The sequence below is a fragment of the Phaseolus vulgaris genome, chromosome 10, assembly GCF_051622355.1.
Source record: "Phaseolus vulgaris cultivar YP4 chromosome 10, ASM5162235v1, whole genome shotgun sequence".
NCBI lineage: Eukaryota > Viridiplantae > Streptophyta > Magnoliopsida > Fabales > Fabaceae > Phaseolus > Phaseolus vulgaris.
Window position 1 is genome coordinate 39,588,870 of NC_143507.1, and position 16,828 is coordinate 39,605,697.

The window sequence follows — 16,828 nt, forward strand, 5'->3', positions numbered from 1 at the left end:
TTAGTAATGACTATACAATTAATATCTTTTTGTCGAAAAACTTGATAATTTATAATTAAATAATAATGTAAAATATGCTAATAGTGCATTTTAATTAAATTCAATAAGTTTATGCATGCGTGTAATAACATAATCTTAAAAATAAATAAGTTAGGAGATTTGTACTGAAGAATTGAACTAAGGGACTAAAATTCCTAAGTTAAGATTTCTGTTAATATTTCATCGTGTTATTGTTTTATTTATTTATTTATTTATTTATTTATTTATTATTGTTTATGTTTTATTTGGTTAGTTAGGGTTTGTGGTTGAGCCAAATCCGACAACAGGTAAATTGTGATTGGTGGGAATGAAAAGTATGAAAGGAAGGGTTCCACGTCACTTCCACGTTTTGCTTCTGTTCTTCCTCCAATTTGGGGAAACTTGTCTATTACTAAATAAGAATATTCAATATTCACCCAAAATGGTAATTATTAAAAAAAAAAAAAAAATAGTTGGGTAATTTTGGATTGGTTTTTTCAACCAAACTACACTAAAAAATTAGGTATATTTTTAACAAGTTTATGTACAGTTCATACGTTGTAAAATTACAGCTTAGTATATTTCTGTGTCAAAATTTATGGGATAAATTCTATTTATATTTATTAATTAGATTAATAAATATTTTCAAATTAAATACACTAACTTATCATTCAAATATAATATTCTTCTTAATTTATCTAATTACCATTTAATAGTTAGAAAATATTAAAACGATGAAACGAATTTAAAAAACTAATTACTTAGAATTCTGAATTTGTCAGAACTATGATGAACCAACCTGAAGGTAAATTGACATATAAGGAAGAGCTCTATGAATATTTAACTTCCTCACGTGAGAAGTGGAACCCTCAACATCCTAAATAACAATATTTAATATTCTCCAAAAACGGTAATGCTTTGTTTAGATGTTAAATAACTGAAATAAAAAAACATGAAGAGTATAATTGTTTAACGTAAGAAAAAGAGATTAGGAGATGAAATCATTTTTTATCTATCTTCATATATTCTTACCGTCTCAATTAAATATATTGTTGAATAAAATAAATATTTATTGTAAGCATATTTTTTAACTGAATTTTTTTTATATTGCTATAATTTTATTTAAAATGTTTTTTAATGTTTAAATACAGATTATGATTAATTTTATAAATGACTTTATTTAATTATTAGTCAATTGGACTTCGTTAAGGTTAATGCGTTGGTCAATCATAATAGTTGAGACAAAAATAATAATAATAATGTATTGATACATATGCCCGTGGACAGAGACAAAAAGACCCTATGTAGCTTCACTCTTTGGACTTTTCCTACGCAGTTTAGGTTTTGAGGGCAAAGAAATATTACTTATTGAATGTCAACTCGGTTTTTGTCCTATGCATTCATACAATTATATATATTAATTTTGGACATTACACGGATTAATGACTTGTATTAAAAAGGAAGACAAGTAATCTATTTCTCTACATTTGTACACTTTGGTATTATACTTGTTTGAGATGTCAAATAATCGTCACATCGTAAATATTGATGTTTTTAATGCATATTTAAATTGTTTGAGTTATCATTATTTTCTATTATTATTATTATTATTTTATTTAAATCATAAATATTTGCAAATTAAATACACTAATTTATCATTCAAATACAATATTCTTCTTAATTTATCCAATTAAATACATTAATTACCATTTAATAGTTAGAAAATATTAAAACGATAAAAGAGAATTTAAAAAACTAATATAATTTATGTAATTTGTTCCAAGCTGACTATATATAACTTGTATTTAATTAAAAAGAATTTGTGGTGAAAATGACAATTGTACAAAGGTTACAAATGAATACACTCATCTTTTTAAACAAATGATATATAAAAAATATATATAGAATAATTGATAACTAAAATTTAAATAATTAATTAGATTATTATAGAATAAGATTTAGAAATATAAAATTAAGACATATCTTTGAATTTTACATGAGCACCAACAGTGTTGCTTTCCTGCATGATGTAGATGTCATCTTAAACCCTCTTTCTGTCTCTCTCAAACACAATCCCAAATTTTGTCCATCACCCATTCAAATTCTCAAAATTTCAATTTTCATTTTTTCAACTTTGCCATCCCTCATTTTCTCGTTTTTCTCTATCGTCTTCAAAATCTTTTCTCATTTTCTCCTATACTTTTGTTAAATCTTTCCACATATAATATCTCTTATATTTTTATGTAACACACTATCACCATATTTGATAAATATTTACAAACAGAACAAAATACTGAGTTATGTTAGAGTTGAAAATCATTTTTATAAACAAAAACTATTAAACAATAACAATTATACATTTCAATTTTATTTCCATTCAATTAAACATTTCACAGAAATGTATCATTCCAGAATTTTACGAACGCATATAAAAAAAAATACTCAACTCTACTTTTGCAAGATACATAAATTAAATTTGACTAAAAAAAAGCATACTTCATATTATATCTTCAACATAACTGCATAAAATAACAACTAAGTGTTTCTACGGTCTAAATTAAAAAACAAAAATAAATTAAAGACACATAATGACGTATTATTTGAATGTTGAGGAGTTAGTTAGTAGGAGGAGCAACTAATTCCCTCTTGATCTTGATGTGGTTCAAAGTTATGGTCCTCCAGGCCCAGGCAAGTATGTTCTTCACCACCCATTTCTTGCGCACGCACATCCCACTTTTTGCTATCTACATAGCAAAATCAACACACCACGGATGCTCATATCATACTTTACTAAAAACATACACCAAATATTCTTATAAATTATTATTTTTATTTTCTTTTTTACACGAAAATCATGCTCATATCATATTCTGGTTCGAACTCATCTCGCCATTTTCATTTTGAACAGAGCATGGTTATCCATGAAGTAGCACCAGAGGTTTACACAATAATATTTAAAAGGAATGAAACTCACCTCATTATTCTTCGTCTCATCGCAGCGAACATGTTTCCGTCCATTATCAGCAAGAGCCATGTCTGTCACACAATATTGTTAAGATCGCGAGTAAACTTCCGAACTCTTACGATTCAACGAGTTTGGAAGGGAAATTTAGCTGACTCGGACGGGGGACCGTCACCTGTGCGGCTCCTTCGTATGGCTCGCCGCCGTCGCTCACTCTCGACGCCGTCGCACTCGCCACTACCCGTGTTCGCAAGCGCTTCCGTTCGCCACCGCTCGCCGCCTCTCCCGCTCGCGTTCACCTCCGTTGTTTTGTTTTAATATTTCCTCTGCTCCTCAATTCTGTTCTGCTCGTTCTTTATTCTCACGTATCTATTTATAAAAAAGTATTAAAGTAATAGTATTAAAAAATTGGGATTCTGGTCCTTAGATGGTTGGTTTTTTACTAATAACAAAGGAAAATGTGGTTACGGTTAGCAACGTTGATCCAGGATATTTTATATACAGCTGACAAAAATATTAATATTATATTTGTTATGGGGGACCCAGGAAACATTTTGAAAAGTTTAAAACATTTTAGGATTGTGAAATTAGGTTTAGAATTGTGTTGTTTCACTTTCGCCTTTCGTCTTTCACTTCTCTCTTTCACTTTCCGATTTTCGGTCCCGTGCTTCCGTGCTTTTCTCCTTGAGTTCTCCAGTGGCTTGGTGTTGTCGTTCAGTTAGTGCCTTGGTGCTCTCCTCTAGGTCTTCAATGTCGTCATCGGTGTTTGCAAGGAGACCTGTCCGTCTCTTTTCACGGTGGTTGAGTGATAAAGTTAATACAATTTTTAATCATTGGTTTTAACGGTGGTTGAGTGATAAAGGTAATATAATTTTTAATCATTGATTTATAAAGTGAAACATTGATGTTGTGTGATGATCTTGTGTGATTTTCTGTTATTTGTGTTATTTTGATGGTGGTGTAGACTGTTAAGTAGTATTGTCATGTTCTAAAAATTCCTTGCAAAGAGTTGGTTTGTCAGTGCACGAGAAAAATGAATTAGACCATGTAGTATGCTTTCACGATTGTTACAACAATTATTATAGAGACACTAACATGTAGTATGCTTTCACGATTCAGCTTTAGTTCGAGTTTCCTCTTCAAGCAAGTTTGAACCTTTTCTCCCATCAATGTTGAGGTGTTGGTATTGTGGTTATTTCACCCAATGTTTACACTTAAATCTGAATTTTTACATGAAATGACCACAAAATGAAGAGAAAAAGAAAGACTGGTCCTTTACTAGATAGGTCGATATAAAATTGATATTTTTATTTGACACTCCTGAAGCTCGAGCATATAAATTGTATGCTCTAAGCATTGAACAAAGGAGTTTGGTAATTGTTAAGGCAAATGAGTATTCCAATCGTTTCCCAATACATTTTAGGATTTGAATTTGTCTGACCTTGCTTTGCTAACTTTTGATTTGAACTCATGTGGTTGTCAACGAGCTTACAATCCATTAAGCTTGTTTTTTTCTAGGATATCGAAGGCATAAGTTCTCAATTTTTTCCTTGGATTAAGCCACCTCTATTTCGAGGAAGTATTTTAGATAGCAAATATCCTTGGTCTAAGAGAGATTGAATAAACGTTGTCTCAATTGGGAGTTTGGTTCATCTAAATGTCATTGTCCAACTCATTGTGAAGATAGACACTTTTAGTGTGTAATTGATGACGAGGCCAAAACAACCATGTCAAGGAAGAGGTCATCAAAATTAATCTTAGGTAAAGGGGAAAATGTATGTGATAATCGAAGACCATATAATTAGTGTATGCTTTTGCAACTAATTGGGCCATAAAACAATAAAGTCATCATTGGGCCATTACACTTCCTACACATACCAGTGAAACTTTTTGTGAAAATCTGAAGTGAGTGTTTGTGTTGGGCATGATGTGGGGAGAAATAAGGTTAAATTAGGTCTTTAGAGGCCATGAGTGTGAGGCACTGTCAGGTGAGCACAAAATTCACTCAACTTAGAGAGTAGCAGTATGTGGTGACCCTAATAAAAATATGTGGTGACCCACATTAGACTTCCTGCACAGAGGTAGGGAAACTTTTTTTGGAAATTTGAAATGAGTTTTTGTGTTGGTTGGGGTGAGGCATGAGGTGGGGAGAAAGTGAGTTAAATCAGGTGTTCCTGCACACACATTTACATAATACATTCTTTCTTCACTAGTTTATTTTTTTCATGGTTTATGGTTGAAAAGAAGTTAGTGAATTGTTGTTGTATTCGATGAATTGGTTGATATATCATGTTTTGGACAGTTTTGAAATGGCTTCTTCCGGTTCAATGGGAAAGTATGACAGTCAAAGGTTTGATCATGAAGGAAGGATAATGAAGGTTTCATTTATATTATTACTATGTTGCTAATATTTAATTTTGAAAATATGAAATTGTATTCAATTTAAACATTTCCCTTTCATGGTTATTTTGTAGATTCGAGTAAGGCACAAAGTGCAAACTGAACATATTGTTCAAATCAATAGAAATTTGACATCGTTGCAGTGCCAAAGAATAGAGGCAACACCTTTTGAGTGGATGTTGCAGTTACAAGAAGAGTTGGACATATCAAGTCTCGTTCTTCGAGAAATGATTAGTAGGTGGAGTGTCAGTGATAATTGTTTTAGGATAACACAACATTTAATGCCTTTTAAGGTTCTTGATGTGTGTTTCGCTGTGGGGTTGCCAGTGGTGGGTCAACAATTATCTTTGGAGGATGATGATGGTGGGTTGGTGAATAAGGTGTTTGGAGGAGACATAAAGTTAGATATTCTTATGGACTAGAGCATTATGTTTAGTAAACAATGAATCCATGAATTTGATATTTCCTTTGTAATGTTCTTGTATTGTATGCTGCAGGACGTTCAAGTTGACTATTTGTACAAAATTCTTCAGAAGTTCGGTGAAATAAATAGTCCCCCTATAAAAAGTAGTGAAAGAAAAAGTTCCTATGCAGCCAAACGGGTTAGTATTTTAGTGAAAACTATTCTTATTTTGATGCATATGAATATGTAATTTATTTTCATGTGCTTCATTTATGCAGTTATGATTGTGGAGTTTTGGTCTTGAAATATATTGAGCTTTAGAATGGTATGGTTGACTATCAGGGGAAGACGATGCCTGAATACAACACTATACGTATTTGTTCCCTTTACTATTGGACTAAAAGTTGTCAGTTTTATTGTTAATTGAAAATTTACTTTGATGATTTTTCAAGACGAACTTCAACAATTTCATCAGGAAATGGTTTGCAATTAGGTGCTAGATGCACGTAATGCAGAACACAAAAGTGTCTTGAAGCAATTAAACTCTTGAACACAAAAGAGTTCAGAGTCCGCTGGATCTGAAGTTTCATGTTGTGCAATTGTGTACTTATTTGTTAGATGTCTTAGAGGATGTCAACAAGTTCTTACATGCACTTTGTAATGAAATGTGTATGTAGTTGTTCAATGAATTTTTGTAAATGTTGTATGAAGTACATATTAAAAGATGTAGTAAGGGTCCCATGAGCATTCAGAAATGTACAAACACAATGTCTTATATAGACTTGCATTCATTTGAACAATGTTACAAATTTTAATGCCAAAAATGAAGACCAATATTGTTGTAGCATCACATGCAGCAGGGGTTCTAATTACAGTTAATATTACTTTCCATCATTTTCGATTATGATGACATGGTTTTCTACAAGTGGTTTTATTTGTATTCAACCTAAAGGGTGCATTAGCAGGTGTCATATACTTTGGAAGGTAACTGTTATGACCGTCCTTGATGAAGGATGTCTTGGTTCTGACTTCATTGGACGGAGTGAAAAGAAACTTATAAATATTTACATTTCACCAATTTGGTGCACTAAAATAATTGTAAAATGAAGAATATTAAGTTAAGGTAGAAAATTTGGTCCCTTTTTTACGAACTCTTTGGCTAAGATATATACAACAAGGATCCAAGCGAGAAAGAAAATAGTTAATGATACTATGCATAAGCAACATTGGATCCAAAAGTTGAACTTAATGTTTCTGAAAAATTAATCATATTTACAATTTAAAATAACAAACATAACTAAATTGTTGTTAAGTGGTAGGAAATTAGTGGTGACCTCTGAAGGAAAATATGGTGACCTGTCACAATGTTTTTGCATACACACTACATTTTCGTATTTTGACCCACTGTCAAAAGTGTAGTGCTTGAAAAGGGCGAAGCATGAGCATGATGTGGGTGTCAAGTGAGGGAGGAGTGGGCCACCTATATCTATGTGAACAATTAAAAACGCAACTGAACTTGGCTCATGTTAGACTTGGTGGTGACTTGGTAGGAAATAAGTGGTGACCTATGAAGGAAAATGTGGTCACCTGTGACAAAGTTTCTGCACACACACTACATTTTTGTATTTTGACCCACTGTGAAAAATGGAGTGCTTTAGAAGGATGATGCATGAGCATGATGTGAGCGTGAAGTGAGGGAGGATGGGCCCACTTATATGGATGTGAAGAAGTGCAATCACATATGGACTTGGCTCATGTCAGACTTGGTGGTGACCTGGAAGGAAATAAGTGGTGACCTCTGAAGGAAAAAGTGTGTTGACCTATGACAATTTAAAATAACAAACATAACTAAATTGTTGTTAAGTGGTACGAAATTAGTGGTGACCTCTGAAGGAAAATATGGTGACCTGTCACAATGTTTTTGCACACACACTACATTTCCGTATTTTGACGTACTGTGAAAAGTGCAGTGCTTGAGAAGGGTGATGCATGAGCATGATGTGGGTGTGAAGTAATCAAAATTATTTTGTGCAAGATAAATTGGACCTCTTCAACACACCATTTTCGCTTAATCCAAATTATTTCGTGCAAGCTAAATTAGACCCCTTCAACACTGGACCGTTTTCACTTAATCTAAATTATTTCGTGCAAGCTAAGTTGATCCTCTTCAGCACTGGACCATTTTCGCTTAATCAAAATTATTTCGTGCAAGCTAAATTGGATCCCTTCAGCACTGGACCGTTTTCGCTTAATCCAAATTATTTCGGGCAAGCTAAATTGGATCCCTTCAGCACTGGAACGTTTTCGCTTAATCCAAATTATTTCGTGCAAGCTAAATTGGACCTCTTCAGCACTGGACCGTTTTCGTTTAATCCAAATATTTTCGTGCAAGCTAAATTGGATCTCTTCAGCACTGGACAATTTTCGCTTAATCCAAATTATTTCTTGCAAGCTAAATTGGACCCCTTCAACACTGGACCGTTTTCGCTTAATCCAAATTATTTCGTGCAAGCTAAATTGGATCCCTTCAACACTGGAACGTTTTCGCTTAATCCAAATTATTTCGTGCAAGCTAAATTGGACCTCTTCAGCACTGGACCGTTTTCGCTTAATCCAAATATTTTCGTGCAAGCTAAATTGGACACCTTCAGCACTGAACCATTTTCACTTAATCCAAATTATTTAGTGCATGCCAAAAAGCATTAGTGCTTAAATACAAGTAATGTTTGCCTTTGGGTAGACTCAAATTAGGTGTCTCAAGGGAAAATGCATCACTGCTAAGACTACACACATAATACATTGATTTACAATAAATTTACCGCATTTTGGGGATAACTATGTACACTGTAATCTTTCAAAATATTTTGAATACGGTAAAAAAAAAATTCATACAAACATATACAACCACTCATTGCATGTGGGTGACTGAACATCTACCACAATTGTTCAAGATTACATAACAAAACTGTACATGTGTCATTGATAAACATCATCCTTAATACATTGGCACATCCGTCAAAATTTACTGAGTGCGTTGTTTTTTACCTGCAACGAAATAACAAACATGACTTTAAAACATCTTCATGTATAACAAATTTACTGAATAACACATTGAAATAAGTTATACACTACACCATTTTTTACTTTAGGCAACGCTGACATATCAACGGGTAGAAAAGTGTTGCCTAAAGTGAGTATAAGCAACACTTTTTTATTGTTGCCCACTTAGTAAGATTTATTTACCTTTATCTCAAAGTATTTAGAAAAAGTGTTGCCTATTTATTTTAAGCAACATTTTATAAAATGTGGACCAGATTGTGAGTACTTCAAAGAATGCTTTTAAAATTGTAGACATGTTAAATAGTATTTTAGGCAACATTTTTTAAAATGTGGTGTTTAACTAATATTTTAGATAACATTTTTAAAGTGATTAAATAACATATAGGCTTAGTTTTTAAATTGTGATAATTAAGTTTTTAAATTGTAATGATTAAATTGTGATTAATTAAGTTTTTAAATTGTGATAATTAAGTTTTTAAATTGTGATTAATTAAGTTTTTAAATTGTGATAATTAAGTTTTTAAATTGTGATAATTAAGATTCAGCTTCGTCACGAACTTACCTTGTTATTGAGTTGGCATTGAGTGGTCGTCATTGAGCTGGCATTGAGTGAGTGAACCTTGTGCCATCACGAACGAAGACTCTAAGTCGAAGCCGAAACCTTGTGCCAAGAGAAACCCTAAGCTGTTCGCTACGAAGCAGGAGTGGCATTGTGCGAGTAGTAATGTAAGCTGTTCGTTCTTCAAATTCAACCACAATGACGTTGTCGGAGGCAAAATGATGTGAAGAGACAGGTTTAAGTTTTCTTCCTTCCATTTTCGCATCTGTTCGTTCTTCATTGTGCTCTGTTTTGCTTCTCTGTTGAATTTCTTGCATTTTAGGTTCTCTGTTGGATTTCCTGCATTTTAGGTTATCTGTTGGATATTTTCTGTATTGTTGGTTCTCTGTTGGATTTCCTGGCTTTTAGGTTCTCTGGTGGATTTCCTGCATTTAGGTTCTCTGTTGAATTTTCTGCATTTTCTGCATTTTAGGTTCTCTGTTGGATTTCCTAGTTTTAATTTTAGGTTCAGCACATTGCTTTCTTCTTTTACCATTTCTTGAATCTTTAGTTTGGCAATTTCACAATTTGACTAATAAAATCCTTGTTTCAAAATTCCATAAATTCCTATATTGTTACAGTTAAGTGAAGGATTCTTGGACTATAGTTAAGGAAAAGAACTTTTAGTTTATGACTTACTAAAGCATTTGTATCAAACTAAAAGGACACAGACAACCTAAGTGGCTTATAATATTGCAGAATAGTTTCCCAGTAACATCATTCAGTTTGGTTAAAGTCCAACTAGTAGCTCAGCTTCTCTGTTTTTAAAATGGAGACTAGTCAACTTGATTAGTGCATAAATCAACAAGAAAAGGAACAAGATGGATTTTAGGAAAATTACAAGAAACATGATGAGAAACAATAACCTCTGCACTCAAAATAATTCTTTGTTTTCTTTCTTTAGTATTTCATGGACTCAGATTTTAGGATTTATTTACTTTTTCGAGTGTATTTCTTTTTAATTATAATTGTAGCTTGGACTTGTTAATTGGACCTCAATTGAACACATTCAATCAAGGTGAATAGTATAAGCTAATCAATTGTGAATATTCAAATTTATCAGAATTTAATCAGTTGGTTGGTATTTGTTATTTTGCAATTGGTGCTGCAAAGGTATAAACTTAGTAGAAATGCATAAGAGGAAAATTTACATGCCCATTATATTCTGTGGACTTAGTAGAAATTTCCTTTTTTCCCAATCAATTGTTTAAAGATTAATCTATACTTACTATTGTATCTGCTTTTCATACCAAAACAATTATGGATGATGTGCATCAAGTATTGTGTTTTTTAAAGGCAAAGAGACAATAAGATCACTAAAATTGATAATCATACAGTGTTGTAGCTAAGTTGTAATTTCTTAGTAGCAGAGAAACTGTATCAACTTTCTTGTTATTAAAAATGAGAGAGAATGAAAAAACAAGAGCACTGTATGAGCATGCCCATAAATAAGGTAGTAGTCATTTTGCAGCTTATGAAAAATCCATCTATTCCTAGCACTTTTGTCTGTTGAATGTTATCATATTGTAATGTGAAAACTCAGATACCCAATAATTTTGAATTTTGAATTCCTTAACAAGTAGACATATATATTAAGTATTATAATAGTTTTTTATAAGAGAATTAAGAACCATAATTAAGTATTATGATAGTTTTTTTTTATAATTTTGATTAGGAGAATTTATTGTATCTAATTATTGGAATTATCAACGTAAATGACAACACATATATTAGTTCCAACATAAATGAAAGATTCTTGCATATATTAGTCTAATAATAGTTTTTTATATTGATTGATGAGCATTAGGAAGGCATTAATTTGGAATCAAATTTTTGAACACCCATCATAATCTCCAAATCAAAGACTAATGTAACTAGCTCAATTCACATTCTACTATGCTAATTTCAGCCTTTCATTTTGCATATAATATCTTATACTCTTCTATAATCTCTCCCATCCCATTAATAATTTATTGTTTATTATGTGATTGTTGTTCCATATATTCTGTCTAATAAATTCCTATTCATCCCATTTTATTTTTTATAGATTATAATTTTTAAGTTTAGTAAGTCTACTCTTATCTTCAACAATCGTAGCTATTGTTATTTTATTTTTACTTCAATAGATTATAATTTTTAAGTCTAGTAAGATTACTTTTAATTTTTACTTCAATAATTATATATATATGTATATTTTTAATCCCATAAACTACGTACTAAAATATTGTACTACTCCTAAAAGGATAAAATTTATTTTAATGTTATTTTAATAAAAATAAATTTTATTTATAGTTTACACGTGTGAAAGGCTGGACCACTTCCCTTTATAAAAGGAAGATAGAGGGAAGAAGAATACCCTCCAGGTTTATCTTTTATTTTCTATATTTAATATGCCCTTTTTATTCTGATGGATTTTATTTTCTATATTTAATATCCCTTTTTATTTCTTCCCTTTTAGGTGAATTTGGCTGATGAACTGAAGTTGTATGAAGATTTATTTGATAGCACCGAAGTTTCAAACCTTATTTCATAGGTGAATGATATAAGAATTTTTGGAAAAAAGTGACACTTACAAGGTAAATTACTTGATTGTTACTATTTCCTTGTTTCCTTTTTTAATAGGACTTTATTGATAGCAAATAGTTGTGACAATTTGCACAATAGGTCCTTTGTCCATATTCTTGAAGTTGGAAGTTTCAGTAAGAAAATGTGATTGACTTGTATATATTTTGTCTTTGGCTCATTTAAATAGTTGAATAGTCTATTGTTATCAATATTCTAGCTCAAAGTGTCTGGTTGGACTTAACAATATTTAAGTTTAAGTTATTGTATTTTAATATTTTTTAGTAAGTATCATTTTAATTAGGATTCAAAATATGAGATGATTGGAAATCACTTTTACGTTACGAAATAGACATATATATATATATATATATAAAGTATTAAAATAGGTTTTATATAAGAGAATTAAGAATTATAATTTTAAATTGCAGATTTATCTCCTATGTGTCCTATGTGTCAGCTGCATATTTTGTAATTACAATCCCAATTTATACAATATTTCTTGCATATAATTTGTGTACATTATTAATAGTTAATTCTTAGGCAACTAATTAGAAGAATTCCTTGCATATAATTTGTTTATATTTTACATTAAAGGTGATGGAGAAAGAGTGGGCAAAATTTCCAAGGTTTAGCAGAGAATATATAGATGGTCTTGAGTCATTTTTAGATTTTGCTTACACTAGAGGAAGACCTCAAGGACGTGAGATTTTATGTCCATGCGCTGATTGTAGAAACTGTGTTTGGGCAAGAAGACATGTGGTTTATGATCATTTAATAGCCACGGGCTTTCTAAAAGGATATAAGGTTTGGATTCACCATGGAGAAGAAATATCTTCGACTACAAAAAGTGATGATGACATGATAGATAATGAAGATTCACAAGATGATATTTATGGCTTATTGTATAACACACATAGAAATGTGGTAGAAGCAAAAGGAGGCAAAGAGGGTCCTAATGATGAAGCTAGAAAGTTCTACCATTTGATTAATGATGCAAATCAAGAACTCTACCCTGGGAGTAAAAACTTCTCCACTTTATCTTTCATCATTCGACTGTATTTATTGAAATGTCTTCATGGTTGGAGCAATTCTTCATTCACTGATCTCCTACAATTACTAAAAGAGGTTATGCCTAGTTTGAATATTCCTGATTCTTTTAACAAAACAAAGACTATGATTGGTGATCTAGGCCTTGATTATAAAAAGATTCATGCGTGTCCGAAAGATTGTATGTTATTTTGGCAAGAGAATGAGGGTCTAGATGTTTGCAGTATATGTAAATCTTCACGATGGAAGGAATTTCCAAATGCCAATTCTGAGGTTGAACAACCAAAATATGAGCATAAAGTTCCTGCCAAAGTATTGCGACACTTTCCATTGATTCCTAGACTTCAAAGACTATTTATGTGTTCAAAGACTGCTGAGTCCATGAGATGGCATGAAGAAGAACGATCGAAGGATGGGAAAATGAGACACCCCGCTGATGGTGAAGCTTGGAAGAACTTTGATAGTCTTCATGAAGATTTTTCTACTGATTCGCGCAATGTAAGACTTGGTCTGGCTAGTGATGGCTTTAATCCATTTAGGACCATGAGCATATCACATAGCACGTGGCCTGTGATGATGGTGGTGTACAACTTTCCACCTTGGTTGTGCATGAAACCTGAATATACAATGTTATCATTGTTGATTCCGGGACCACAATCACCAGGAAATGATATTGATGTGTACCTTCAACCGTTGATTCAGGAGTTAAAAGATTTATGGGAGTTTGGAGTAGAAACATATGATGCTTCAGAAAATGAAACATTTTTATTGCGTGCCGCTCTTCTATGGACTATCAGTGACTACCCTGGGTATGCGATGTTGTCAGGTTGGAGCACCAAAGGAAGATTAGCTTGTGCATATTGTAATTATGACACTAAATCATCCTACTTGAAACATAGCCATAAAATGTGCTATATGAACCATCGTGTCTTTTTACCAATGAGCCATCCTTGGAGATCTAATAAGAAGTCTTTTAATGGAAAAAAAGAATTTGGATCTACACCACACATGTTAGAAGGGCCAGAAATCGTAGAAATGTTAAAAGATTTCATCAATGAATTCGGAAAGAATGCAAAAAAGACAAGTGATGGTCCATGGAAAAAGAGATCAATATTTTTTGAGTTGCCTTATTGGGCAACAAATAAATTACGTCACAATTTGGACGTCATGCATATTGAGAAAAACATATGTGATAGTATTTTGGGCACTCTTTTGGATATTCAAGGGAAGACAAAAGATCATGTTAATGCTCGTTATGATTTGCAAAATATGGGAATAAGAAAGGATCTTCATCCAAGGGAGATTGATAAAGGCCGAGTACAATTTTCAGCAGCCTGTTTTTCAATGAATGCTAATGAGAAATCTATCTTTTGTGGTGTTTTTAAGGCTGCCAAATTACCAGATGGAAGTGCATCAAATATTTCAAAGTGTGTGCATGTTAATAACAAGAAAATATCTGGTTATAAGAGTCACGATGCACATTTCATGTTGCATTACTTACTACCAGTGGCAATAAGAAGCATTATGCCTGATACCGTGGCTGATCCTCTAATTCGATTTGGGTCATTCTTTCACTCTATATGTCAAAAGGTTATACAAGTGCAAGATATGGATTACTTGGAAGCAGAAGTAGTACAAATACTTTGTCAATTAGAGATGATTTTTCCACCTAGTTTTTTTGACATAATGCTTCACTTACCTATTCATTTGCCGAATGAAGTGAGATTAGGTGGCCCCGTTCAATTTCGATGGATGTACCCCATTGAAAGATATTTATGCAGACTGAAGAATTATGTTCGAAATAAAGCTTACCCAGAAGGTTCTATTGTTGAAGGGTATTTGGCAGAAGAGGCTTTGACTTTTTGCTCAAGATATTTGCATGGAGGTGTAGAAACAAGGTTAAACAGAGAACGTCGCAATTATGATCACAATGATGTATGTGAAATAGATGCAATTGATTATTTCTCAAGTCTTGGTCGCCCTATAGGAGGGAAAAGTAATGGTAAACCATTTTCTATAGATTTCACATCGAAAGCTCAAGCTCATCGATACCTCTTATTCAATTGTGATGCAATTGACATATACATCAAGTATGATAATAATTTCCTATCCTTTATATCTTGTCATATAAACTTATTATGTAGTTTTAACCAATAATATATCGATGCCTTTGCAGAGAGTTTGATGAGAGTGTTAATAGGGGCACTAAAAGAGGAAAGTGGGTGAAGGCCAAAACCCAAAGTCGAGAATTTAGTGAATGGTTCAAAACTCGAGCCTTGAAAGATGACGTGTCTTTTCAAATTAAAGAGTTTTCTAGAGGGCCAAATAATGTTGCAAAGAGGTTTTCAGGTTACCTCATTAATGGATATAGATTTCATACTATGAAGCGGGATGCCAAACACAAAACTCAAAATTCTGGTGTAACATTGGTTTCATTGACTTCAAGTTTTGCAAGCACAAAGGATGACAATCCAAAAATTGAACCCATAACATATTATGGTGCAATCAAAGATATATTTGAGTTAGATTATTATGGTAGTTTCAAGTTTGTGATGTTCAAATGTGATTGGTTTGAGGTCGAAGAAGATAAATATGGACTTACTTGTGTATATTTCAACAAAAAGCTTTACCAAAATGATCCTTTTGTGCTAGCTTCTCAAGTCCATCAATGCTTTTATATCGAAGACCCTTTAGATGCAAATAGGCATTATGTTTTGAAAAAGGTTCCAAGAGATTTATTTAACATGGGTGACCAATCAAATGGTGTTGAACTAAATGTTGCAAACAATGATGGTGAACTAAATTGGGTTAGGGAAGACATGCCTGTCACAATATTTGAAAAATCTTCTAGTGTAGGGCAGAGAAATGTTTTTAATGAAGATGATATTGATGAAACTTTATTTGACTTCATGGACTAGATACTTAAAATAGGTAATAATTTTGTTACCTTTAACTACTTACTACTACTACTATTGTCTTATATATTTGTTTTTCCAATACTAAATGTGGACACATCATTACACTTTTGCATACATTTTAGAATTCTTGCTATCTAGTGTTATCTAGCCATTTTTCTATTTGCAACAAACTTATAGTATTATTTCTTGGCAGGCTTGTATCAATTCTTTGCTTAATCATCTGTTGGCTTCAGTTATTCAAACAACAAGGGAGAATATCTCATATTCACTATTCAGAGGTGAACTTCTGCTTTAACATATCTTTGAGTTATGAGTTATTTATGATACACAAGTTACAATGAAGGTTATATTTGTCACTTTCAGTATCTATCATTGACCCATCACTCACAATTTTGTGTTCTTGTTTTAGTCAATGGGAAAGGAAGTAGATTCAAGTAAGGAATTGCTTAGGAGGTTCCATGTCAAACGTGAAAAAGGAAGCATTGTTGAGACAACTAGGGAACCTATGATTGTTTCTAATGGACAATTTAATTTGTCCAATTATCAAGTGGGATGCCAAAATAATAAGACCCCAATACAAGCCATTAATGATTCAAGAGCCAAGATACAAGCCATTGCACGATCTTTTATTCAAGTTCGTGCCAAAAATCAAGGAAAAAAAAAGGTGACAACAAAAGAAGAAACAAGTAAATCAAGGCTTGAAAACATTGAAGTTGCCTTACTTGAACTTGCCAATTCAAATGCCAAACAACTATCCAAAGAGAGGATACAAAGAGAGATTAGTTATAAGAGGATTGATAATGTTATGGGAGAAGGATCAAATACAATTGATAAATCCAAGGACAAATCAAAATCTA

At 32.3% G+C, this 16,828-nt stretch overlaps 1 protein-coding gene and 2 long non-coding RNA genes across 4 annotated transcripts; 2 read left to right on the plus strand and 1 right to left on the minus strand.

Annotated features, from left to right (window-relative positions):
* Positions 1 to 2,451: 2,451 nt before the first annotated feature.
* Positions 2,452 to 3,305, minus strand: LOC137818837 (uncharacterized). The gene is made up of 3 exons (XR_011082148.2): positions 3,156 to 3,305; positions 2,993 to 3,054; positions 2,452 to 2,762 (listed from the first exon to the last, which is right to left on the minus strand). It is a non-coding gene; the product is annotated as an uncharacterized LOC137818837 (long non-coding RNA).
* A 6,216-nt stretch (positions 3,306 to 9,521) lies between these two features.
* LOC137818889 (uncharacterized) lies at positions 9,522 to 12,166 on the plus strand. Of its 2 annotated transcripts, XR_011082168.2 has the most exons (3): positions 9,522 to 9,637; positions 11,734 to 11,804; positions 11,900 to 12,166. It is a non-coding gene; the product is annotated as an uncharacterized LOC137818889 (long non-coding RNA). The 2 variants fall into 2 exon arrangements; XR_016516404.1 differs by lacking the exon at positions 11,734 to 11,804.
* Positions 12,167 to 12,603: 437 nt separating this feature from the next.
* On the plus strand, positions 12,604 to 15,971 carry LOC150024793 (uncharacterized). Its single transcript, XM_090296790.1, has 2 exons — positions 12,604 to 15,143; positions 15,230 to 15,971. Exons 1-2 carry the CDS (start codon positions 12,604 to 12,606, stop codon positions 15,969 to 15,971), a joined length of 3,282 nt encoding a protein of 1,093 aa, XP_090152916.1.
* Positions 15,972 to 16,828: the final 857 nt, after the last annotated feature.

What these genes read in the sequence shown, in the direction of transcription:
- LOC150024793 (XM_090296790.1), top strand. Translation starts at nt 12,604, where the DNA reads ATGGAGAAAGAGTGGGCAAAATTTCCAAGGTTTAGCAGAGAATATATA. An exon ending in GCAATTGACATATACATCAA is followed by an intron (nt 15,144 to 15,229) that starts GTATGATAATAA and finishes ATGCCTTTGCAG; the next exon opens with AGAGTTTGATGAGAGTGTTA.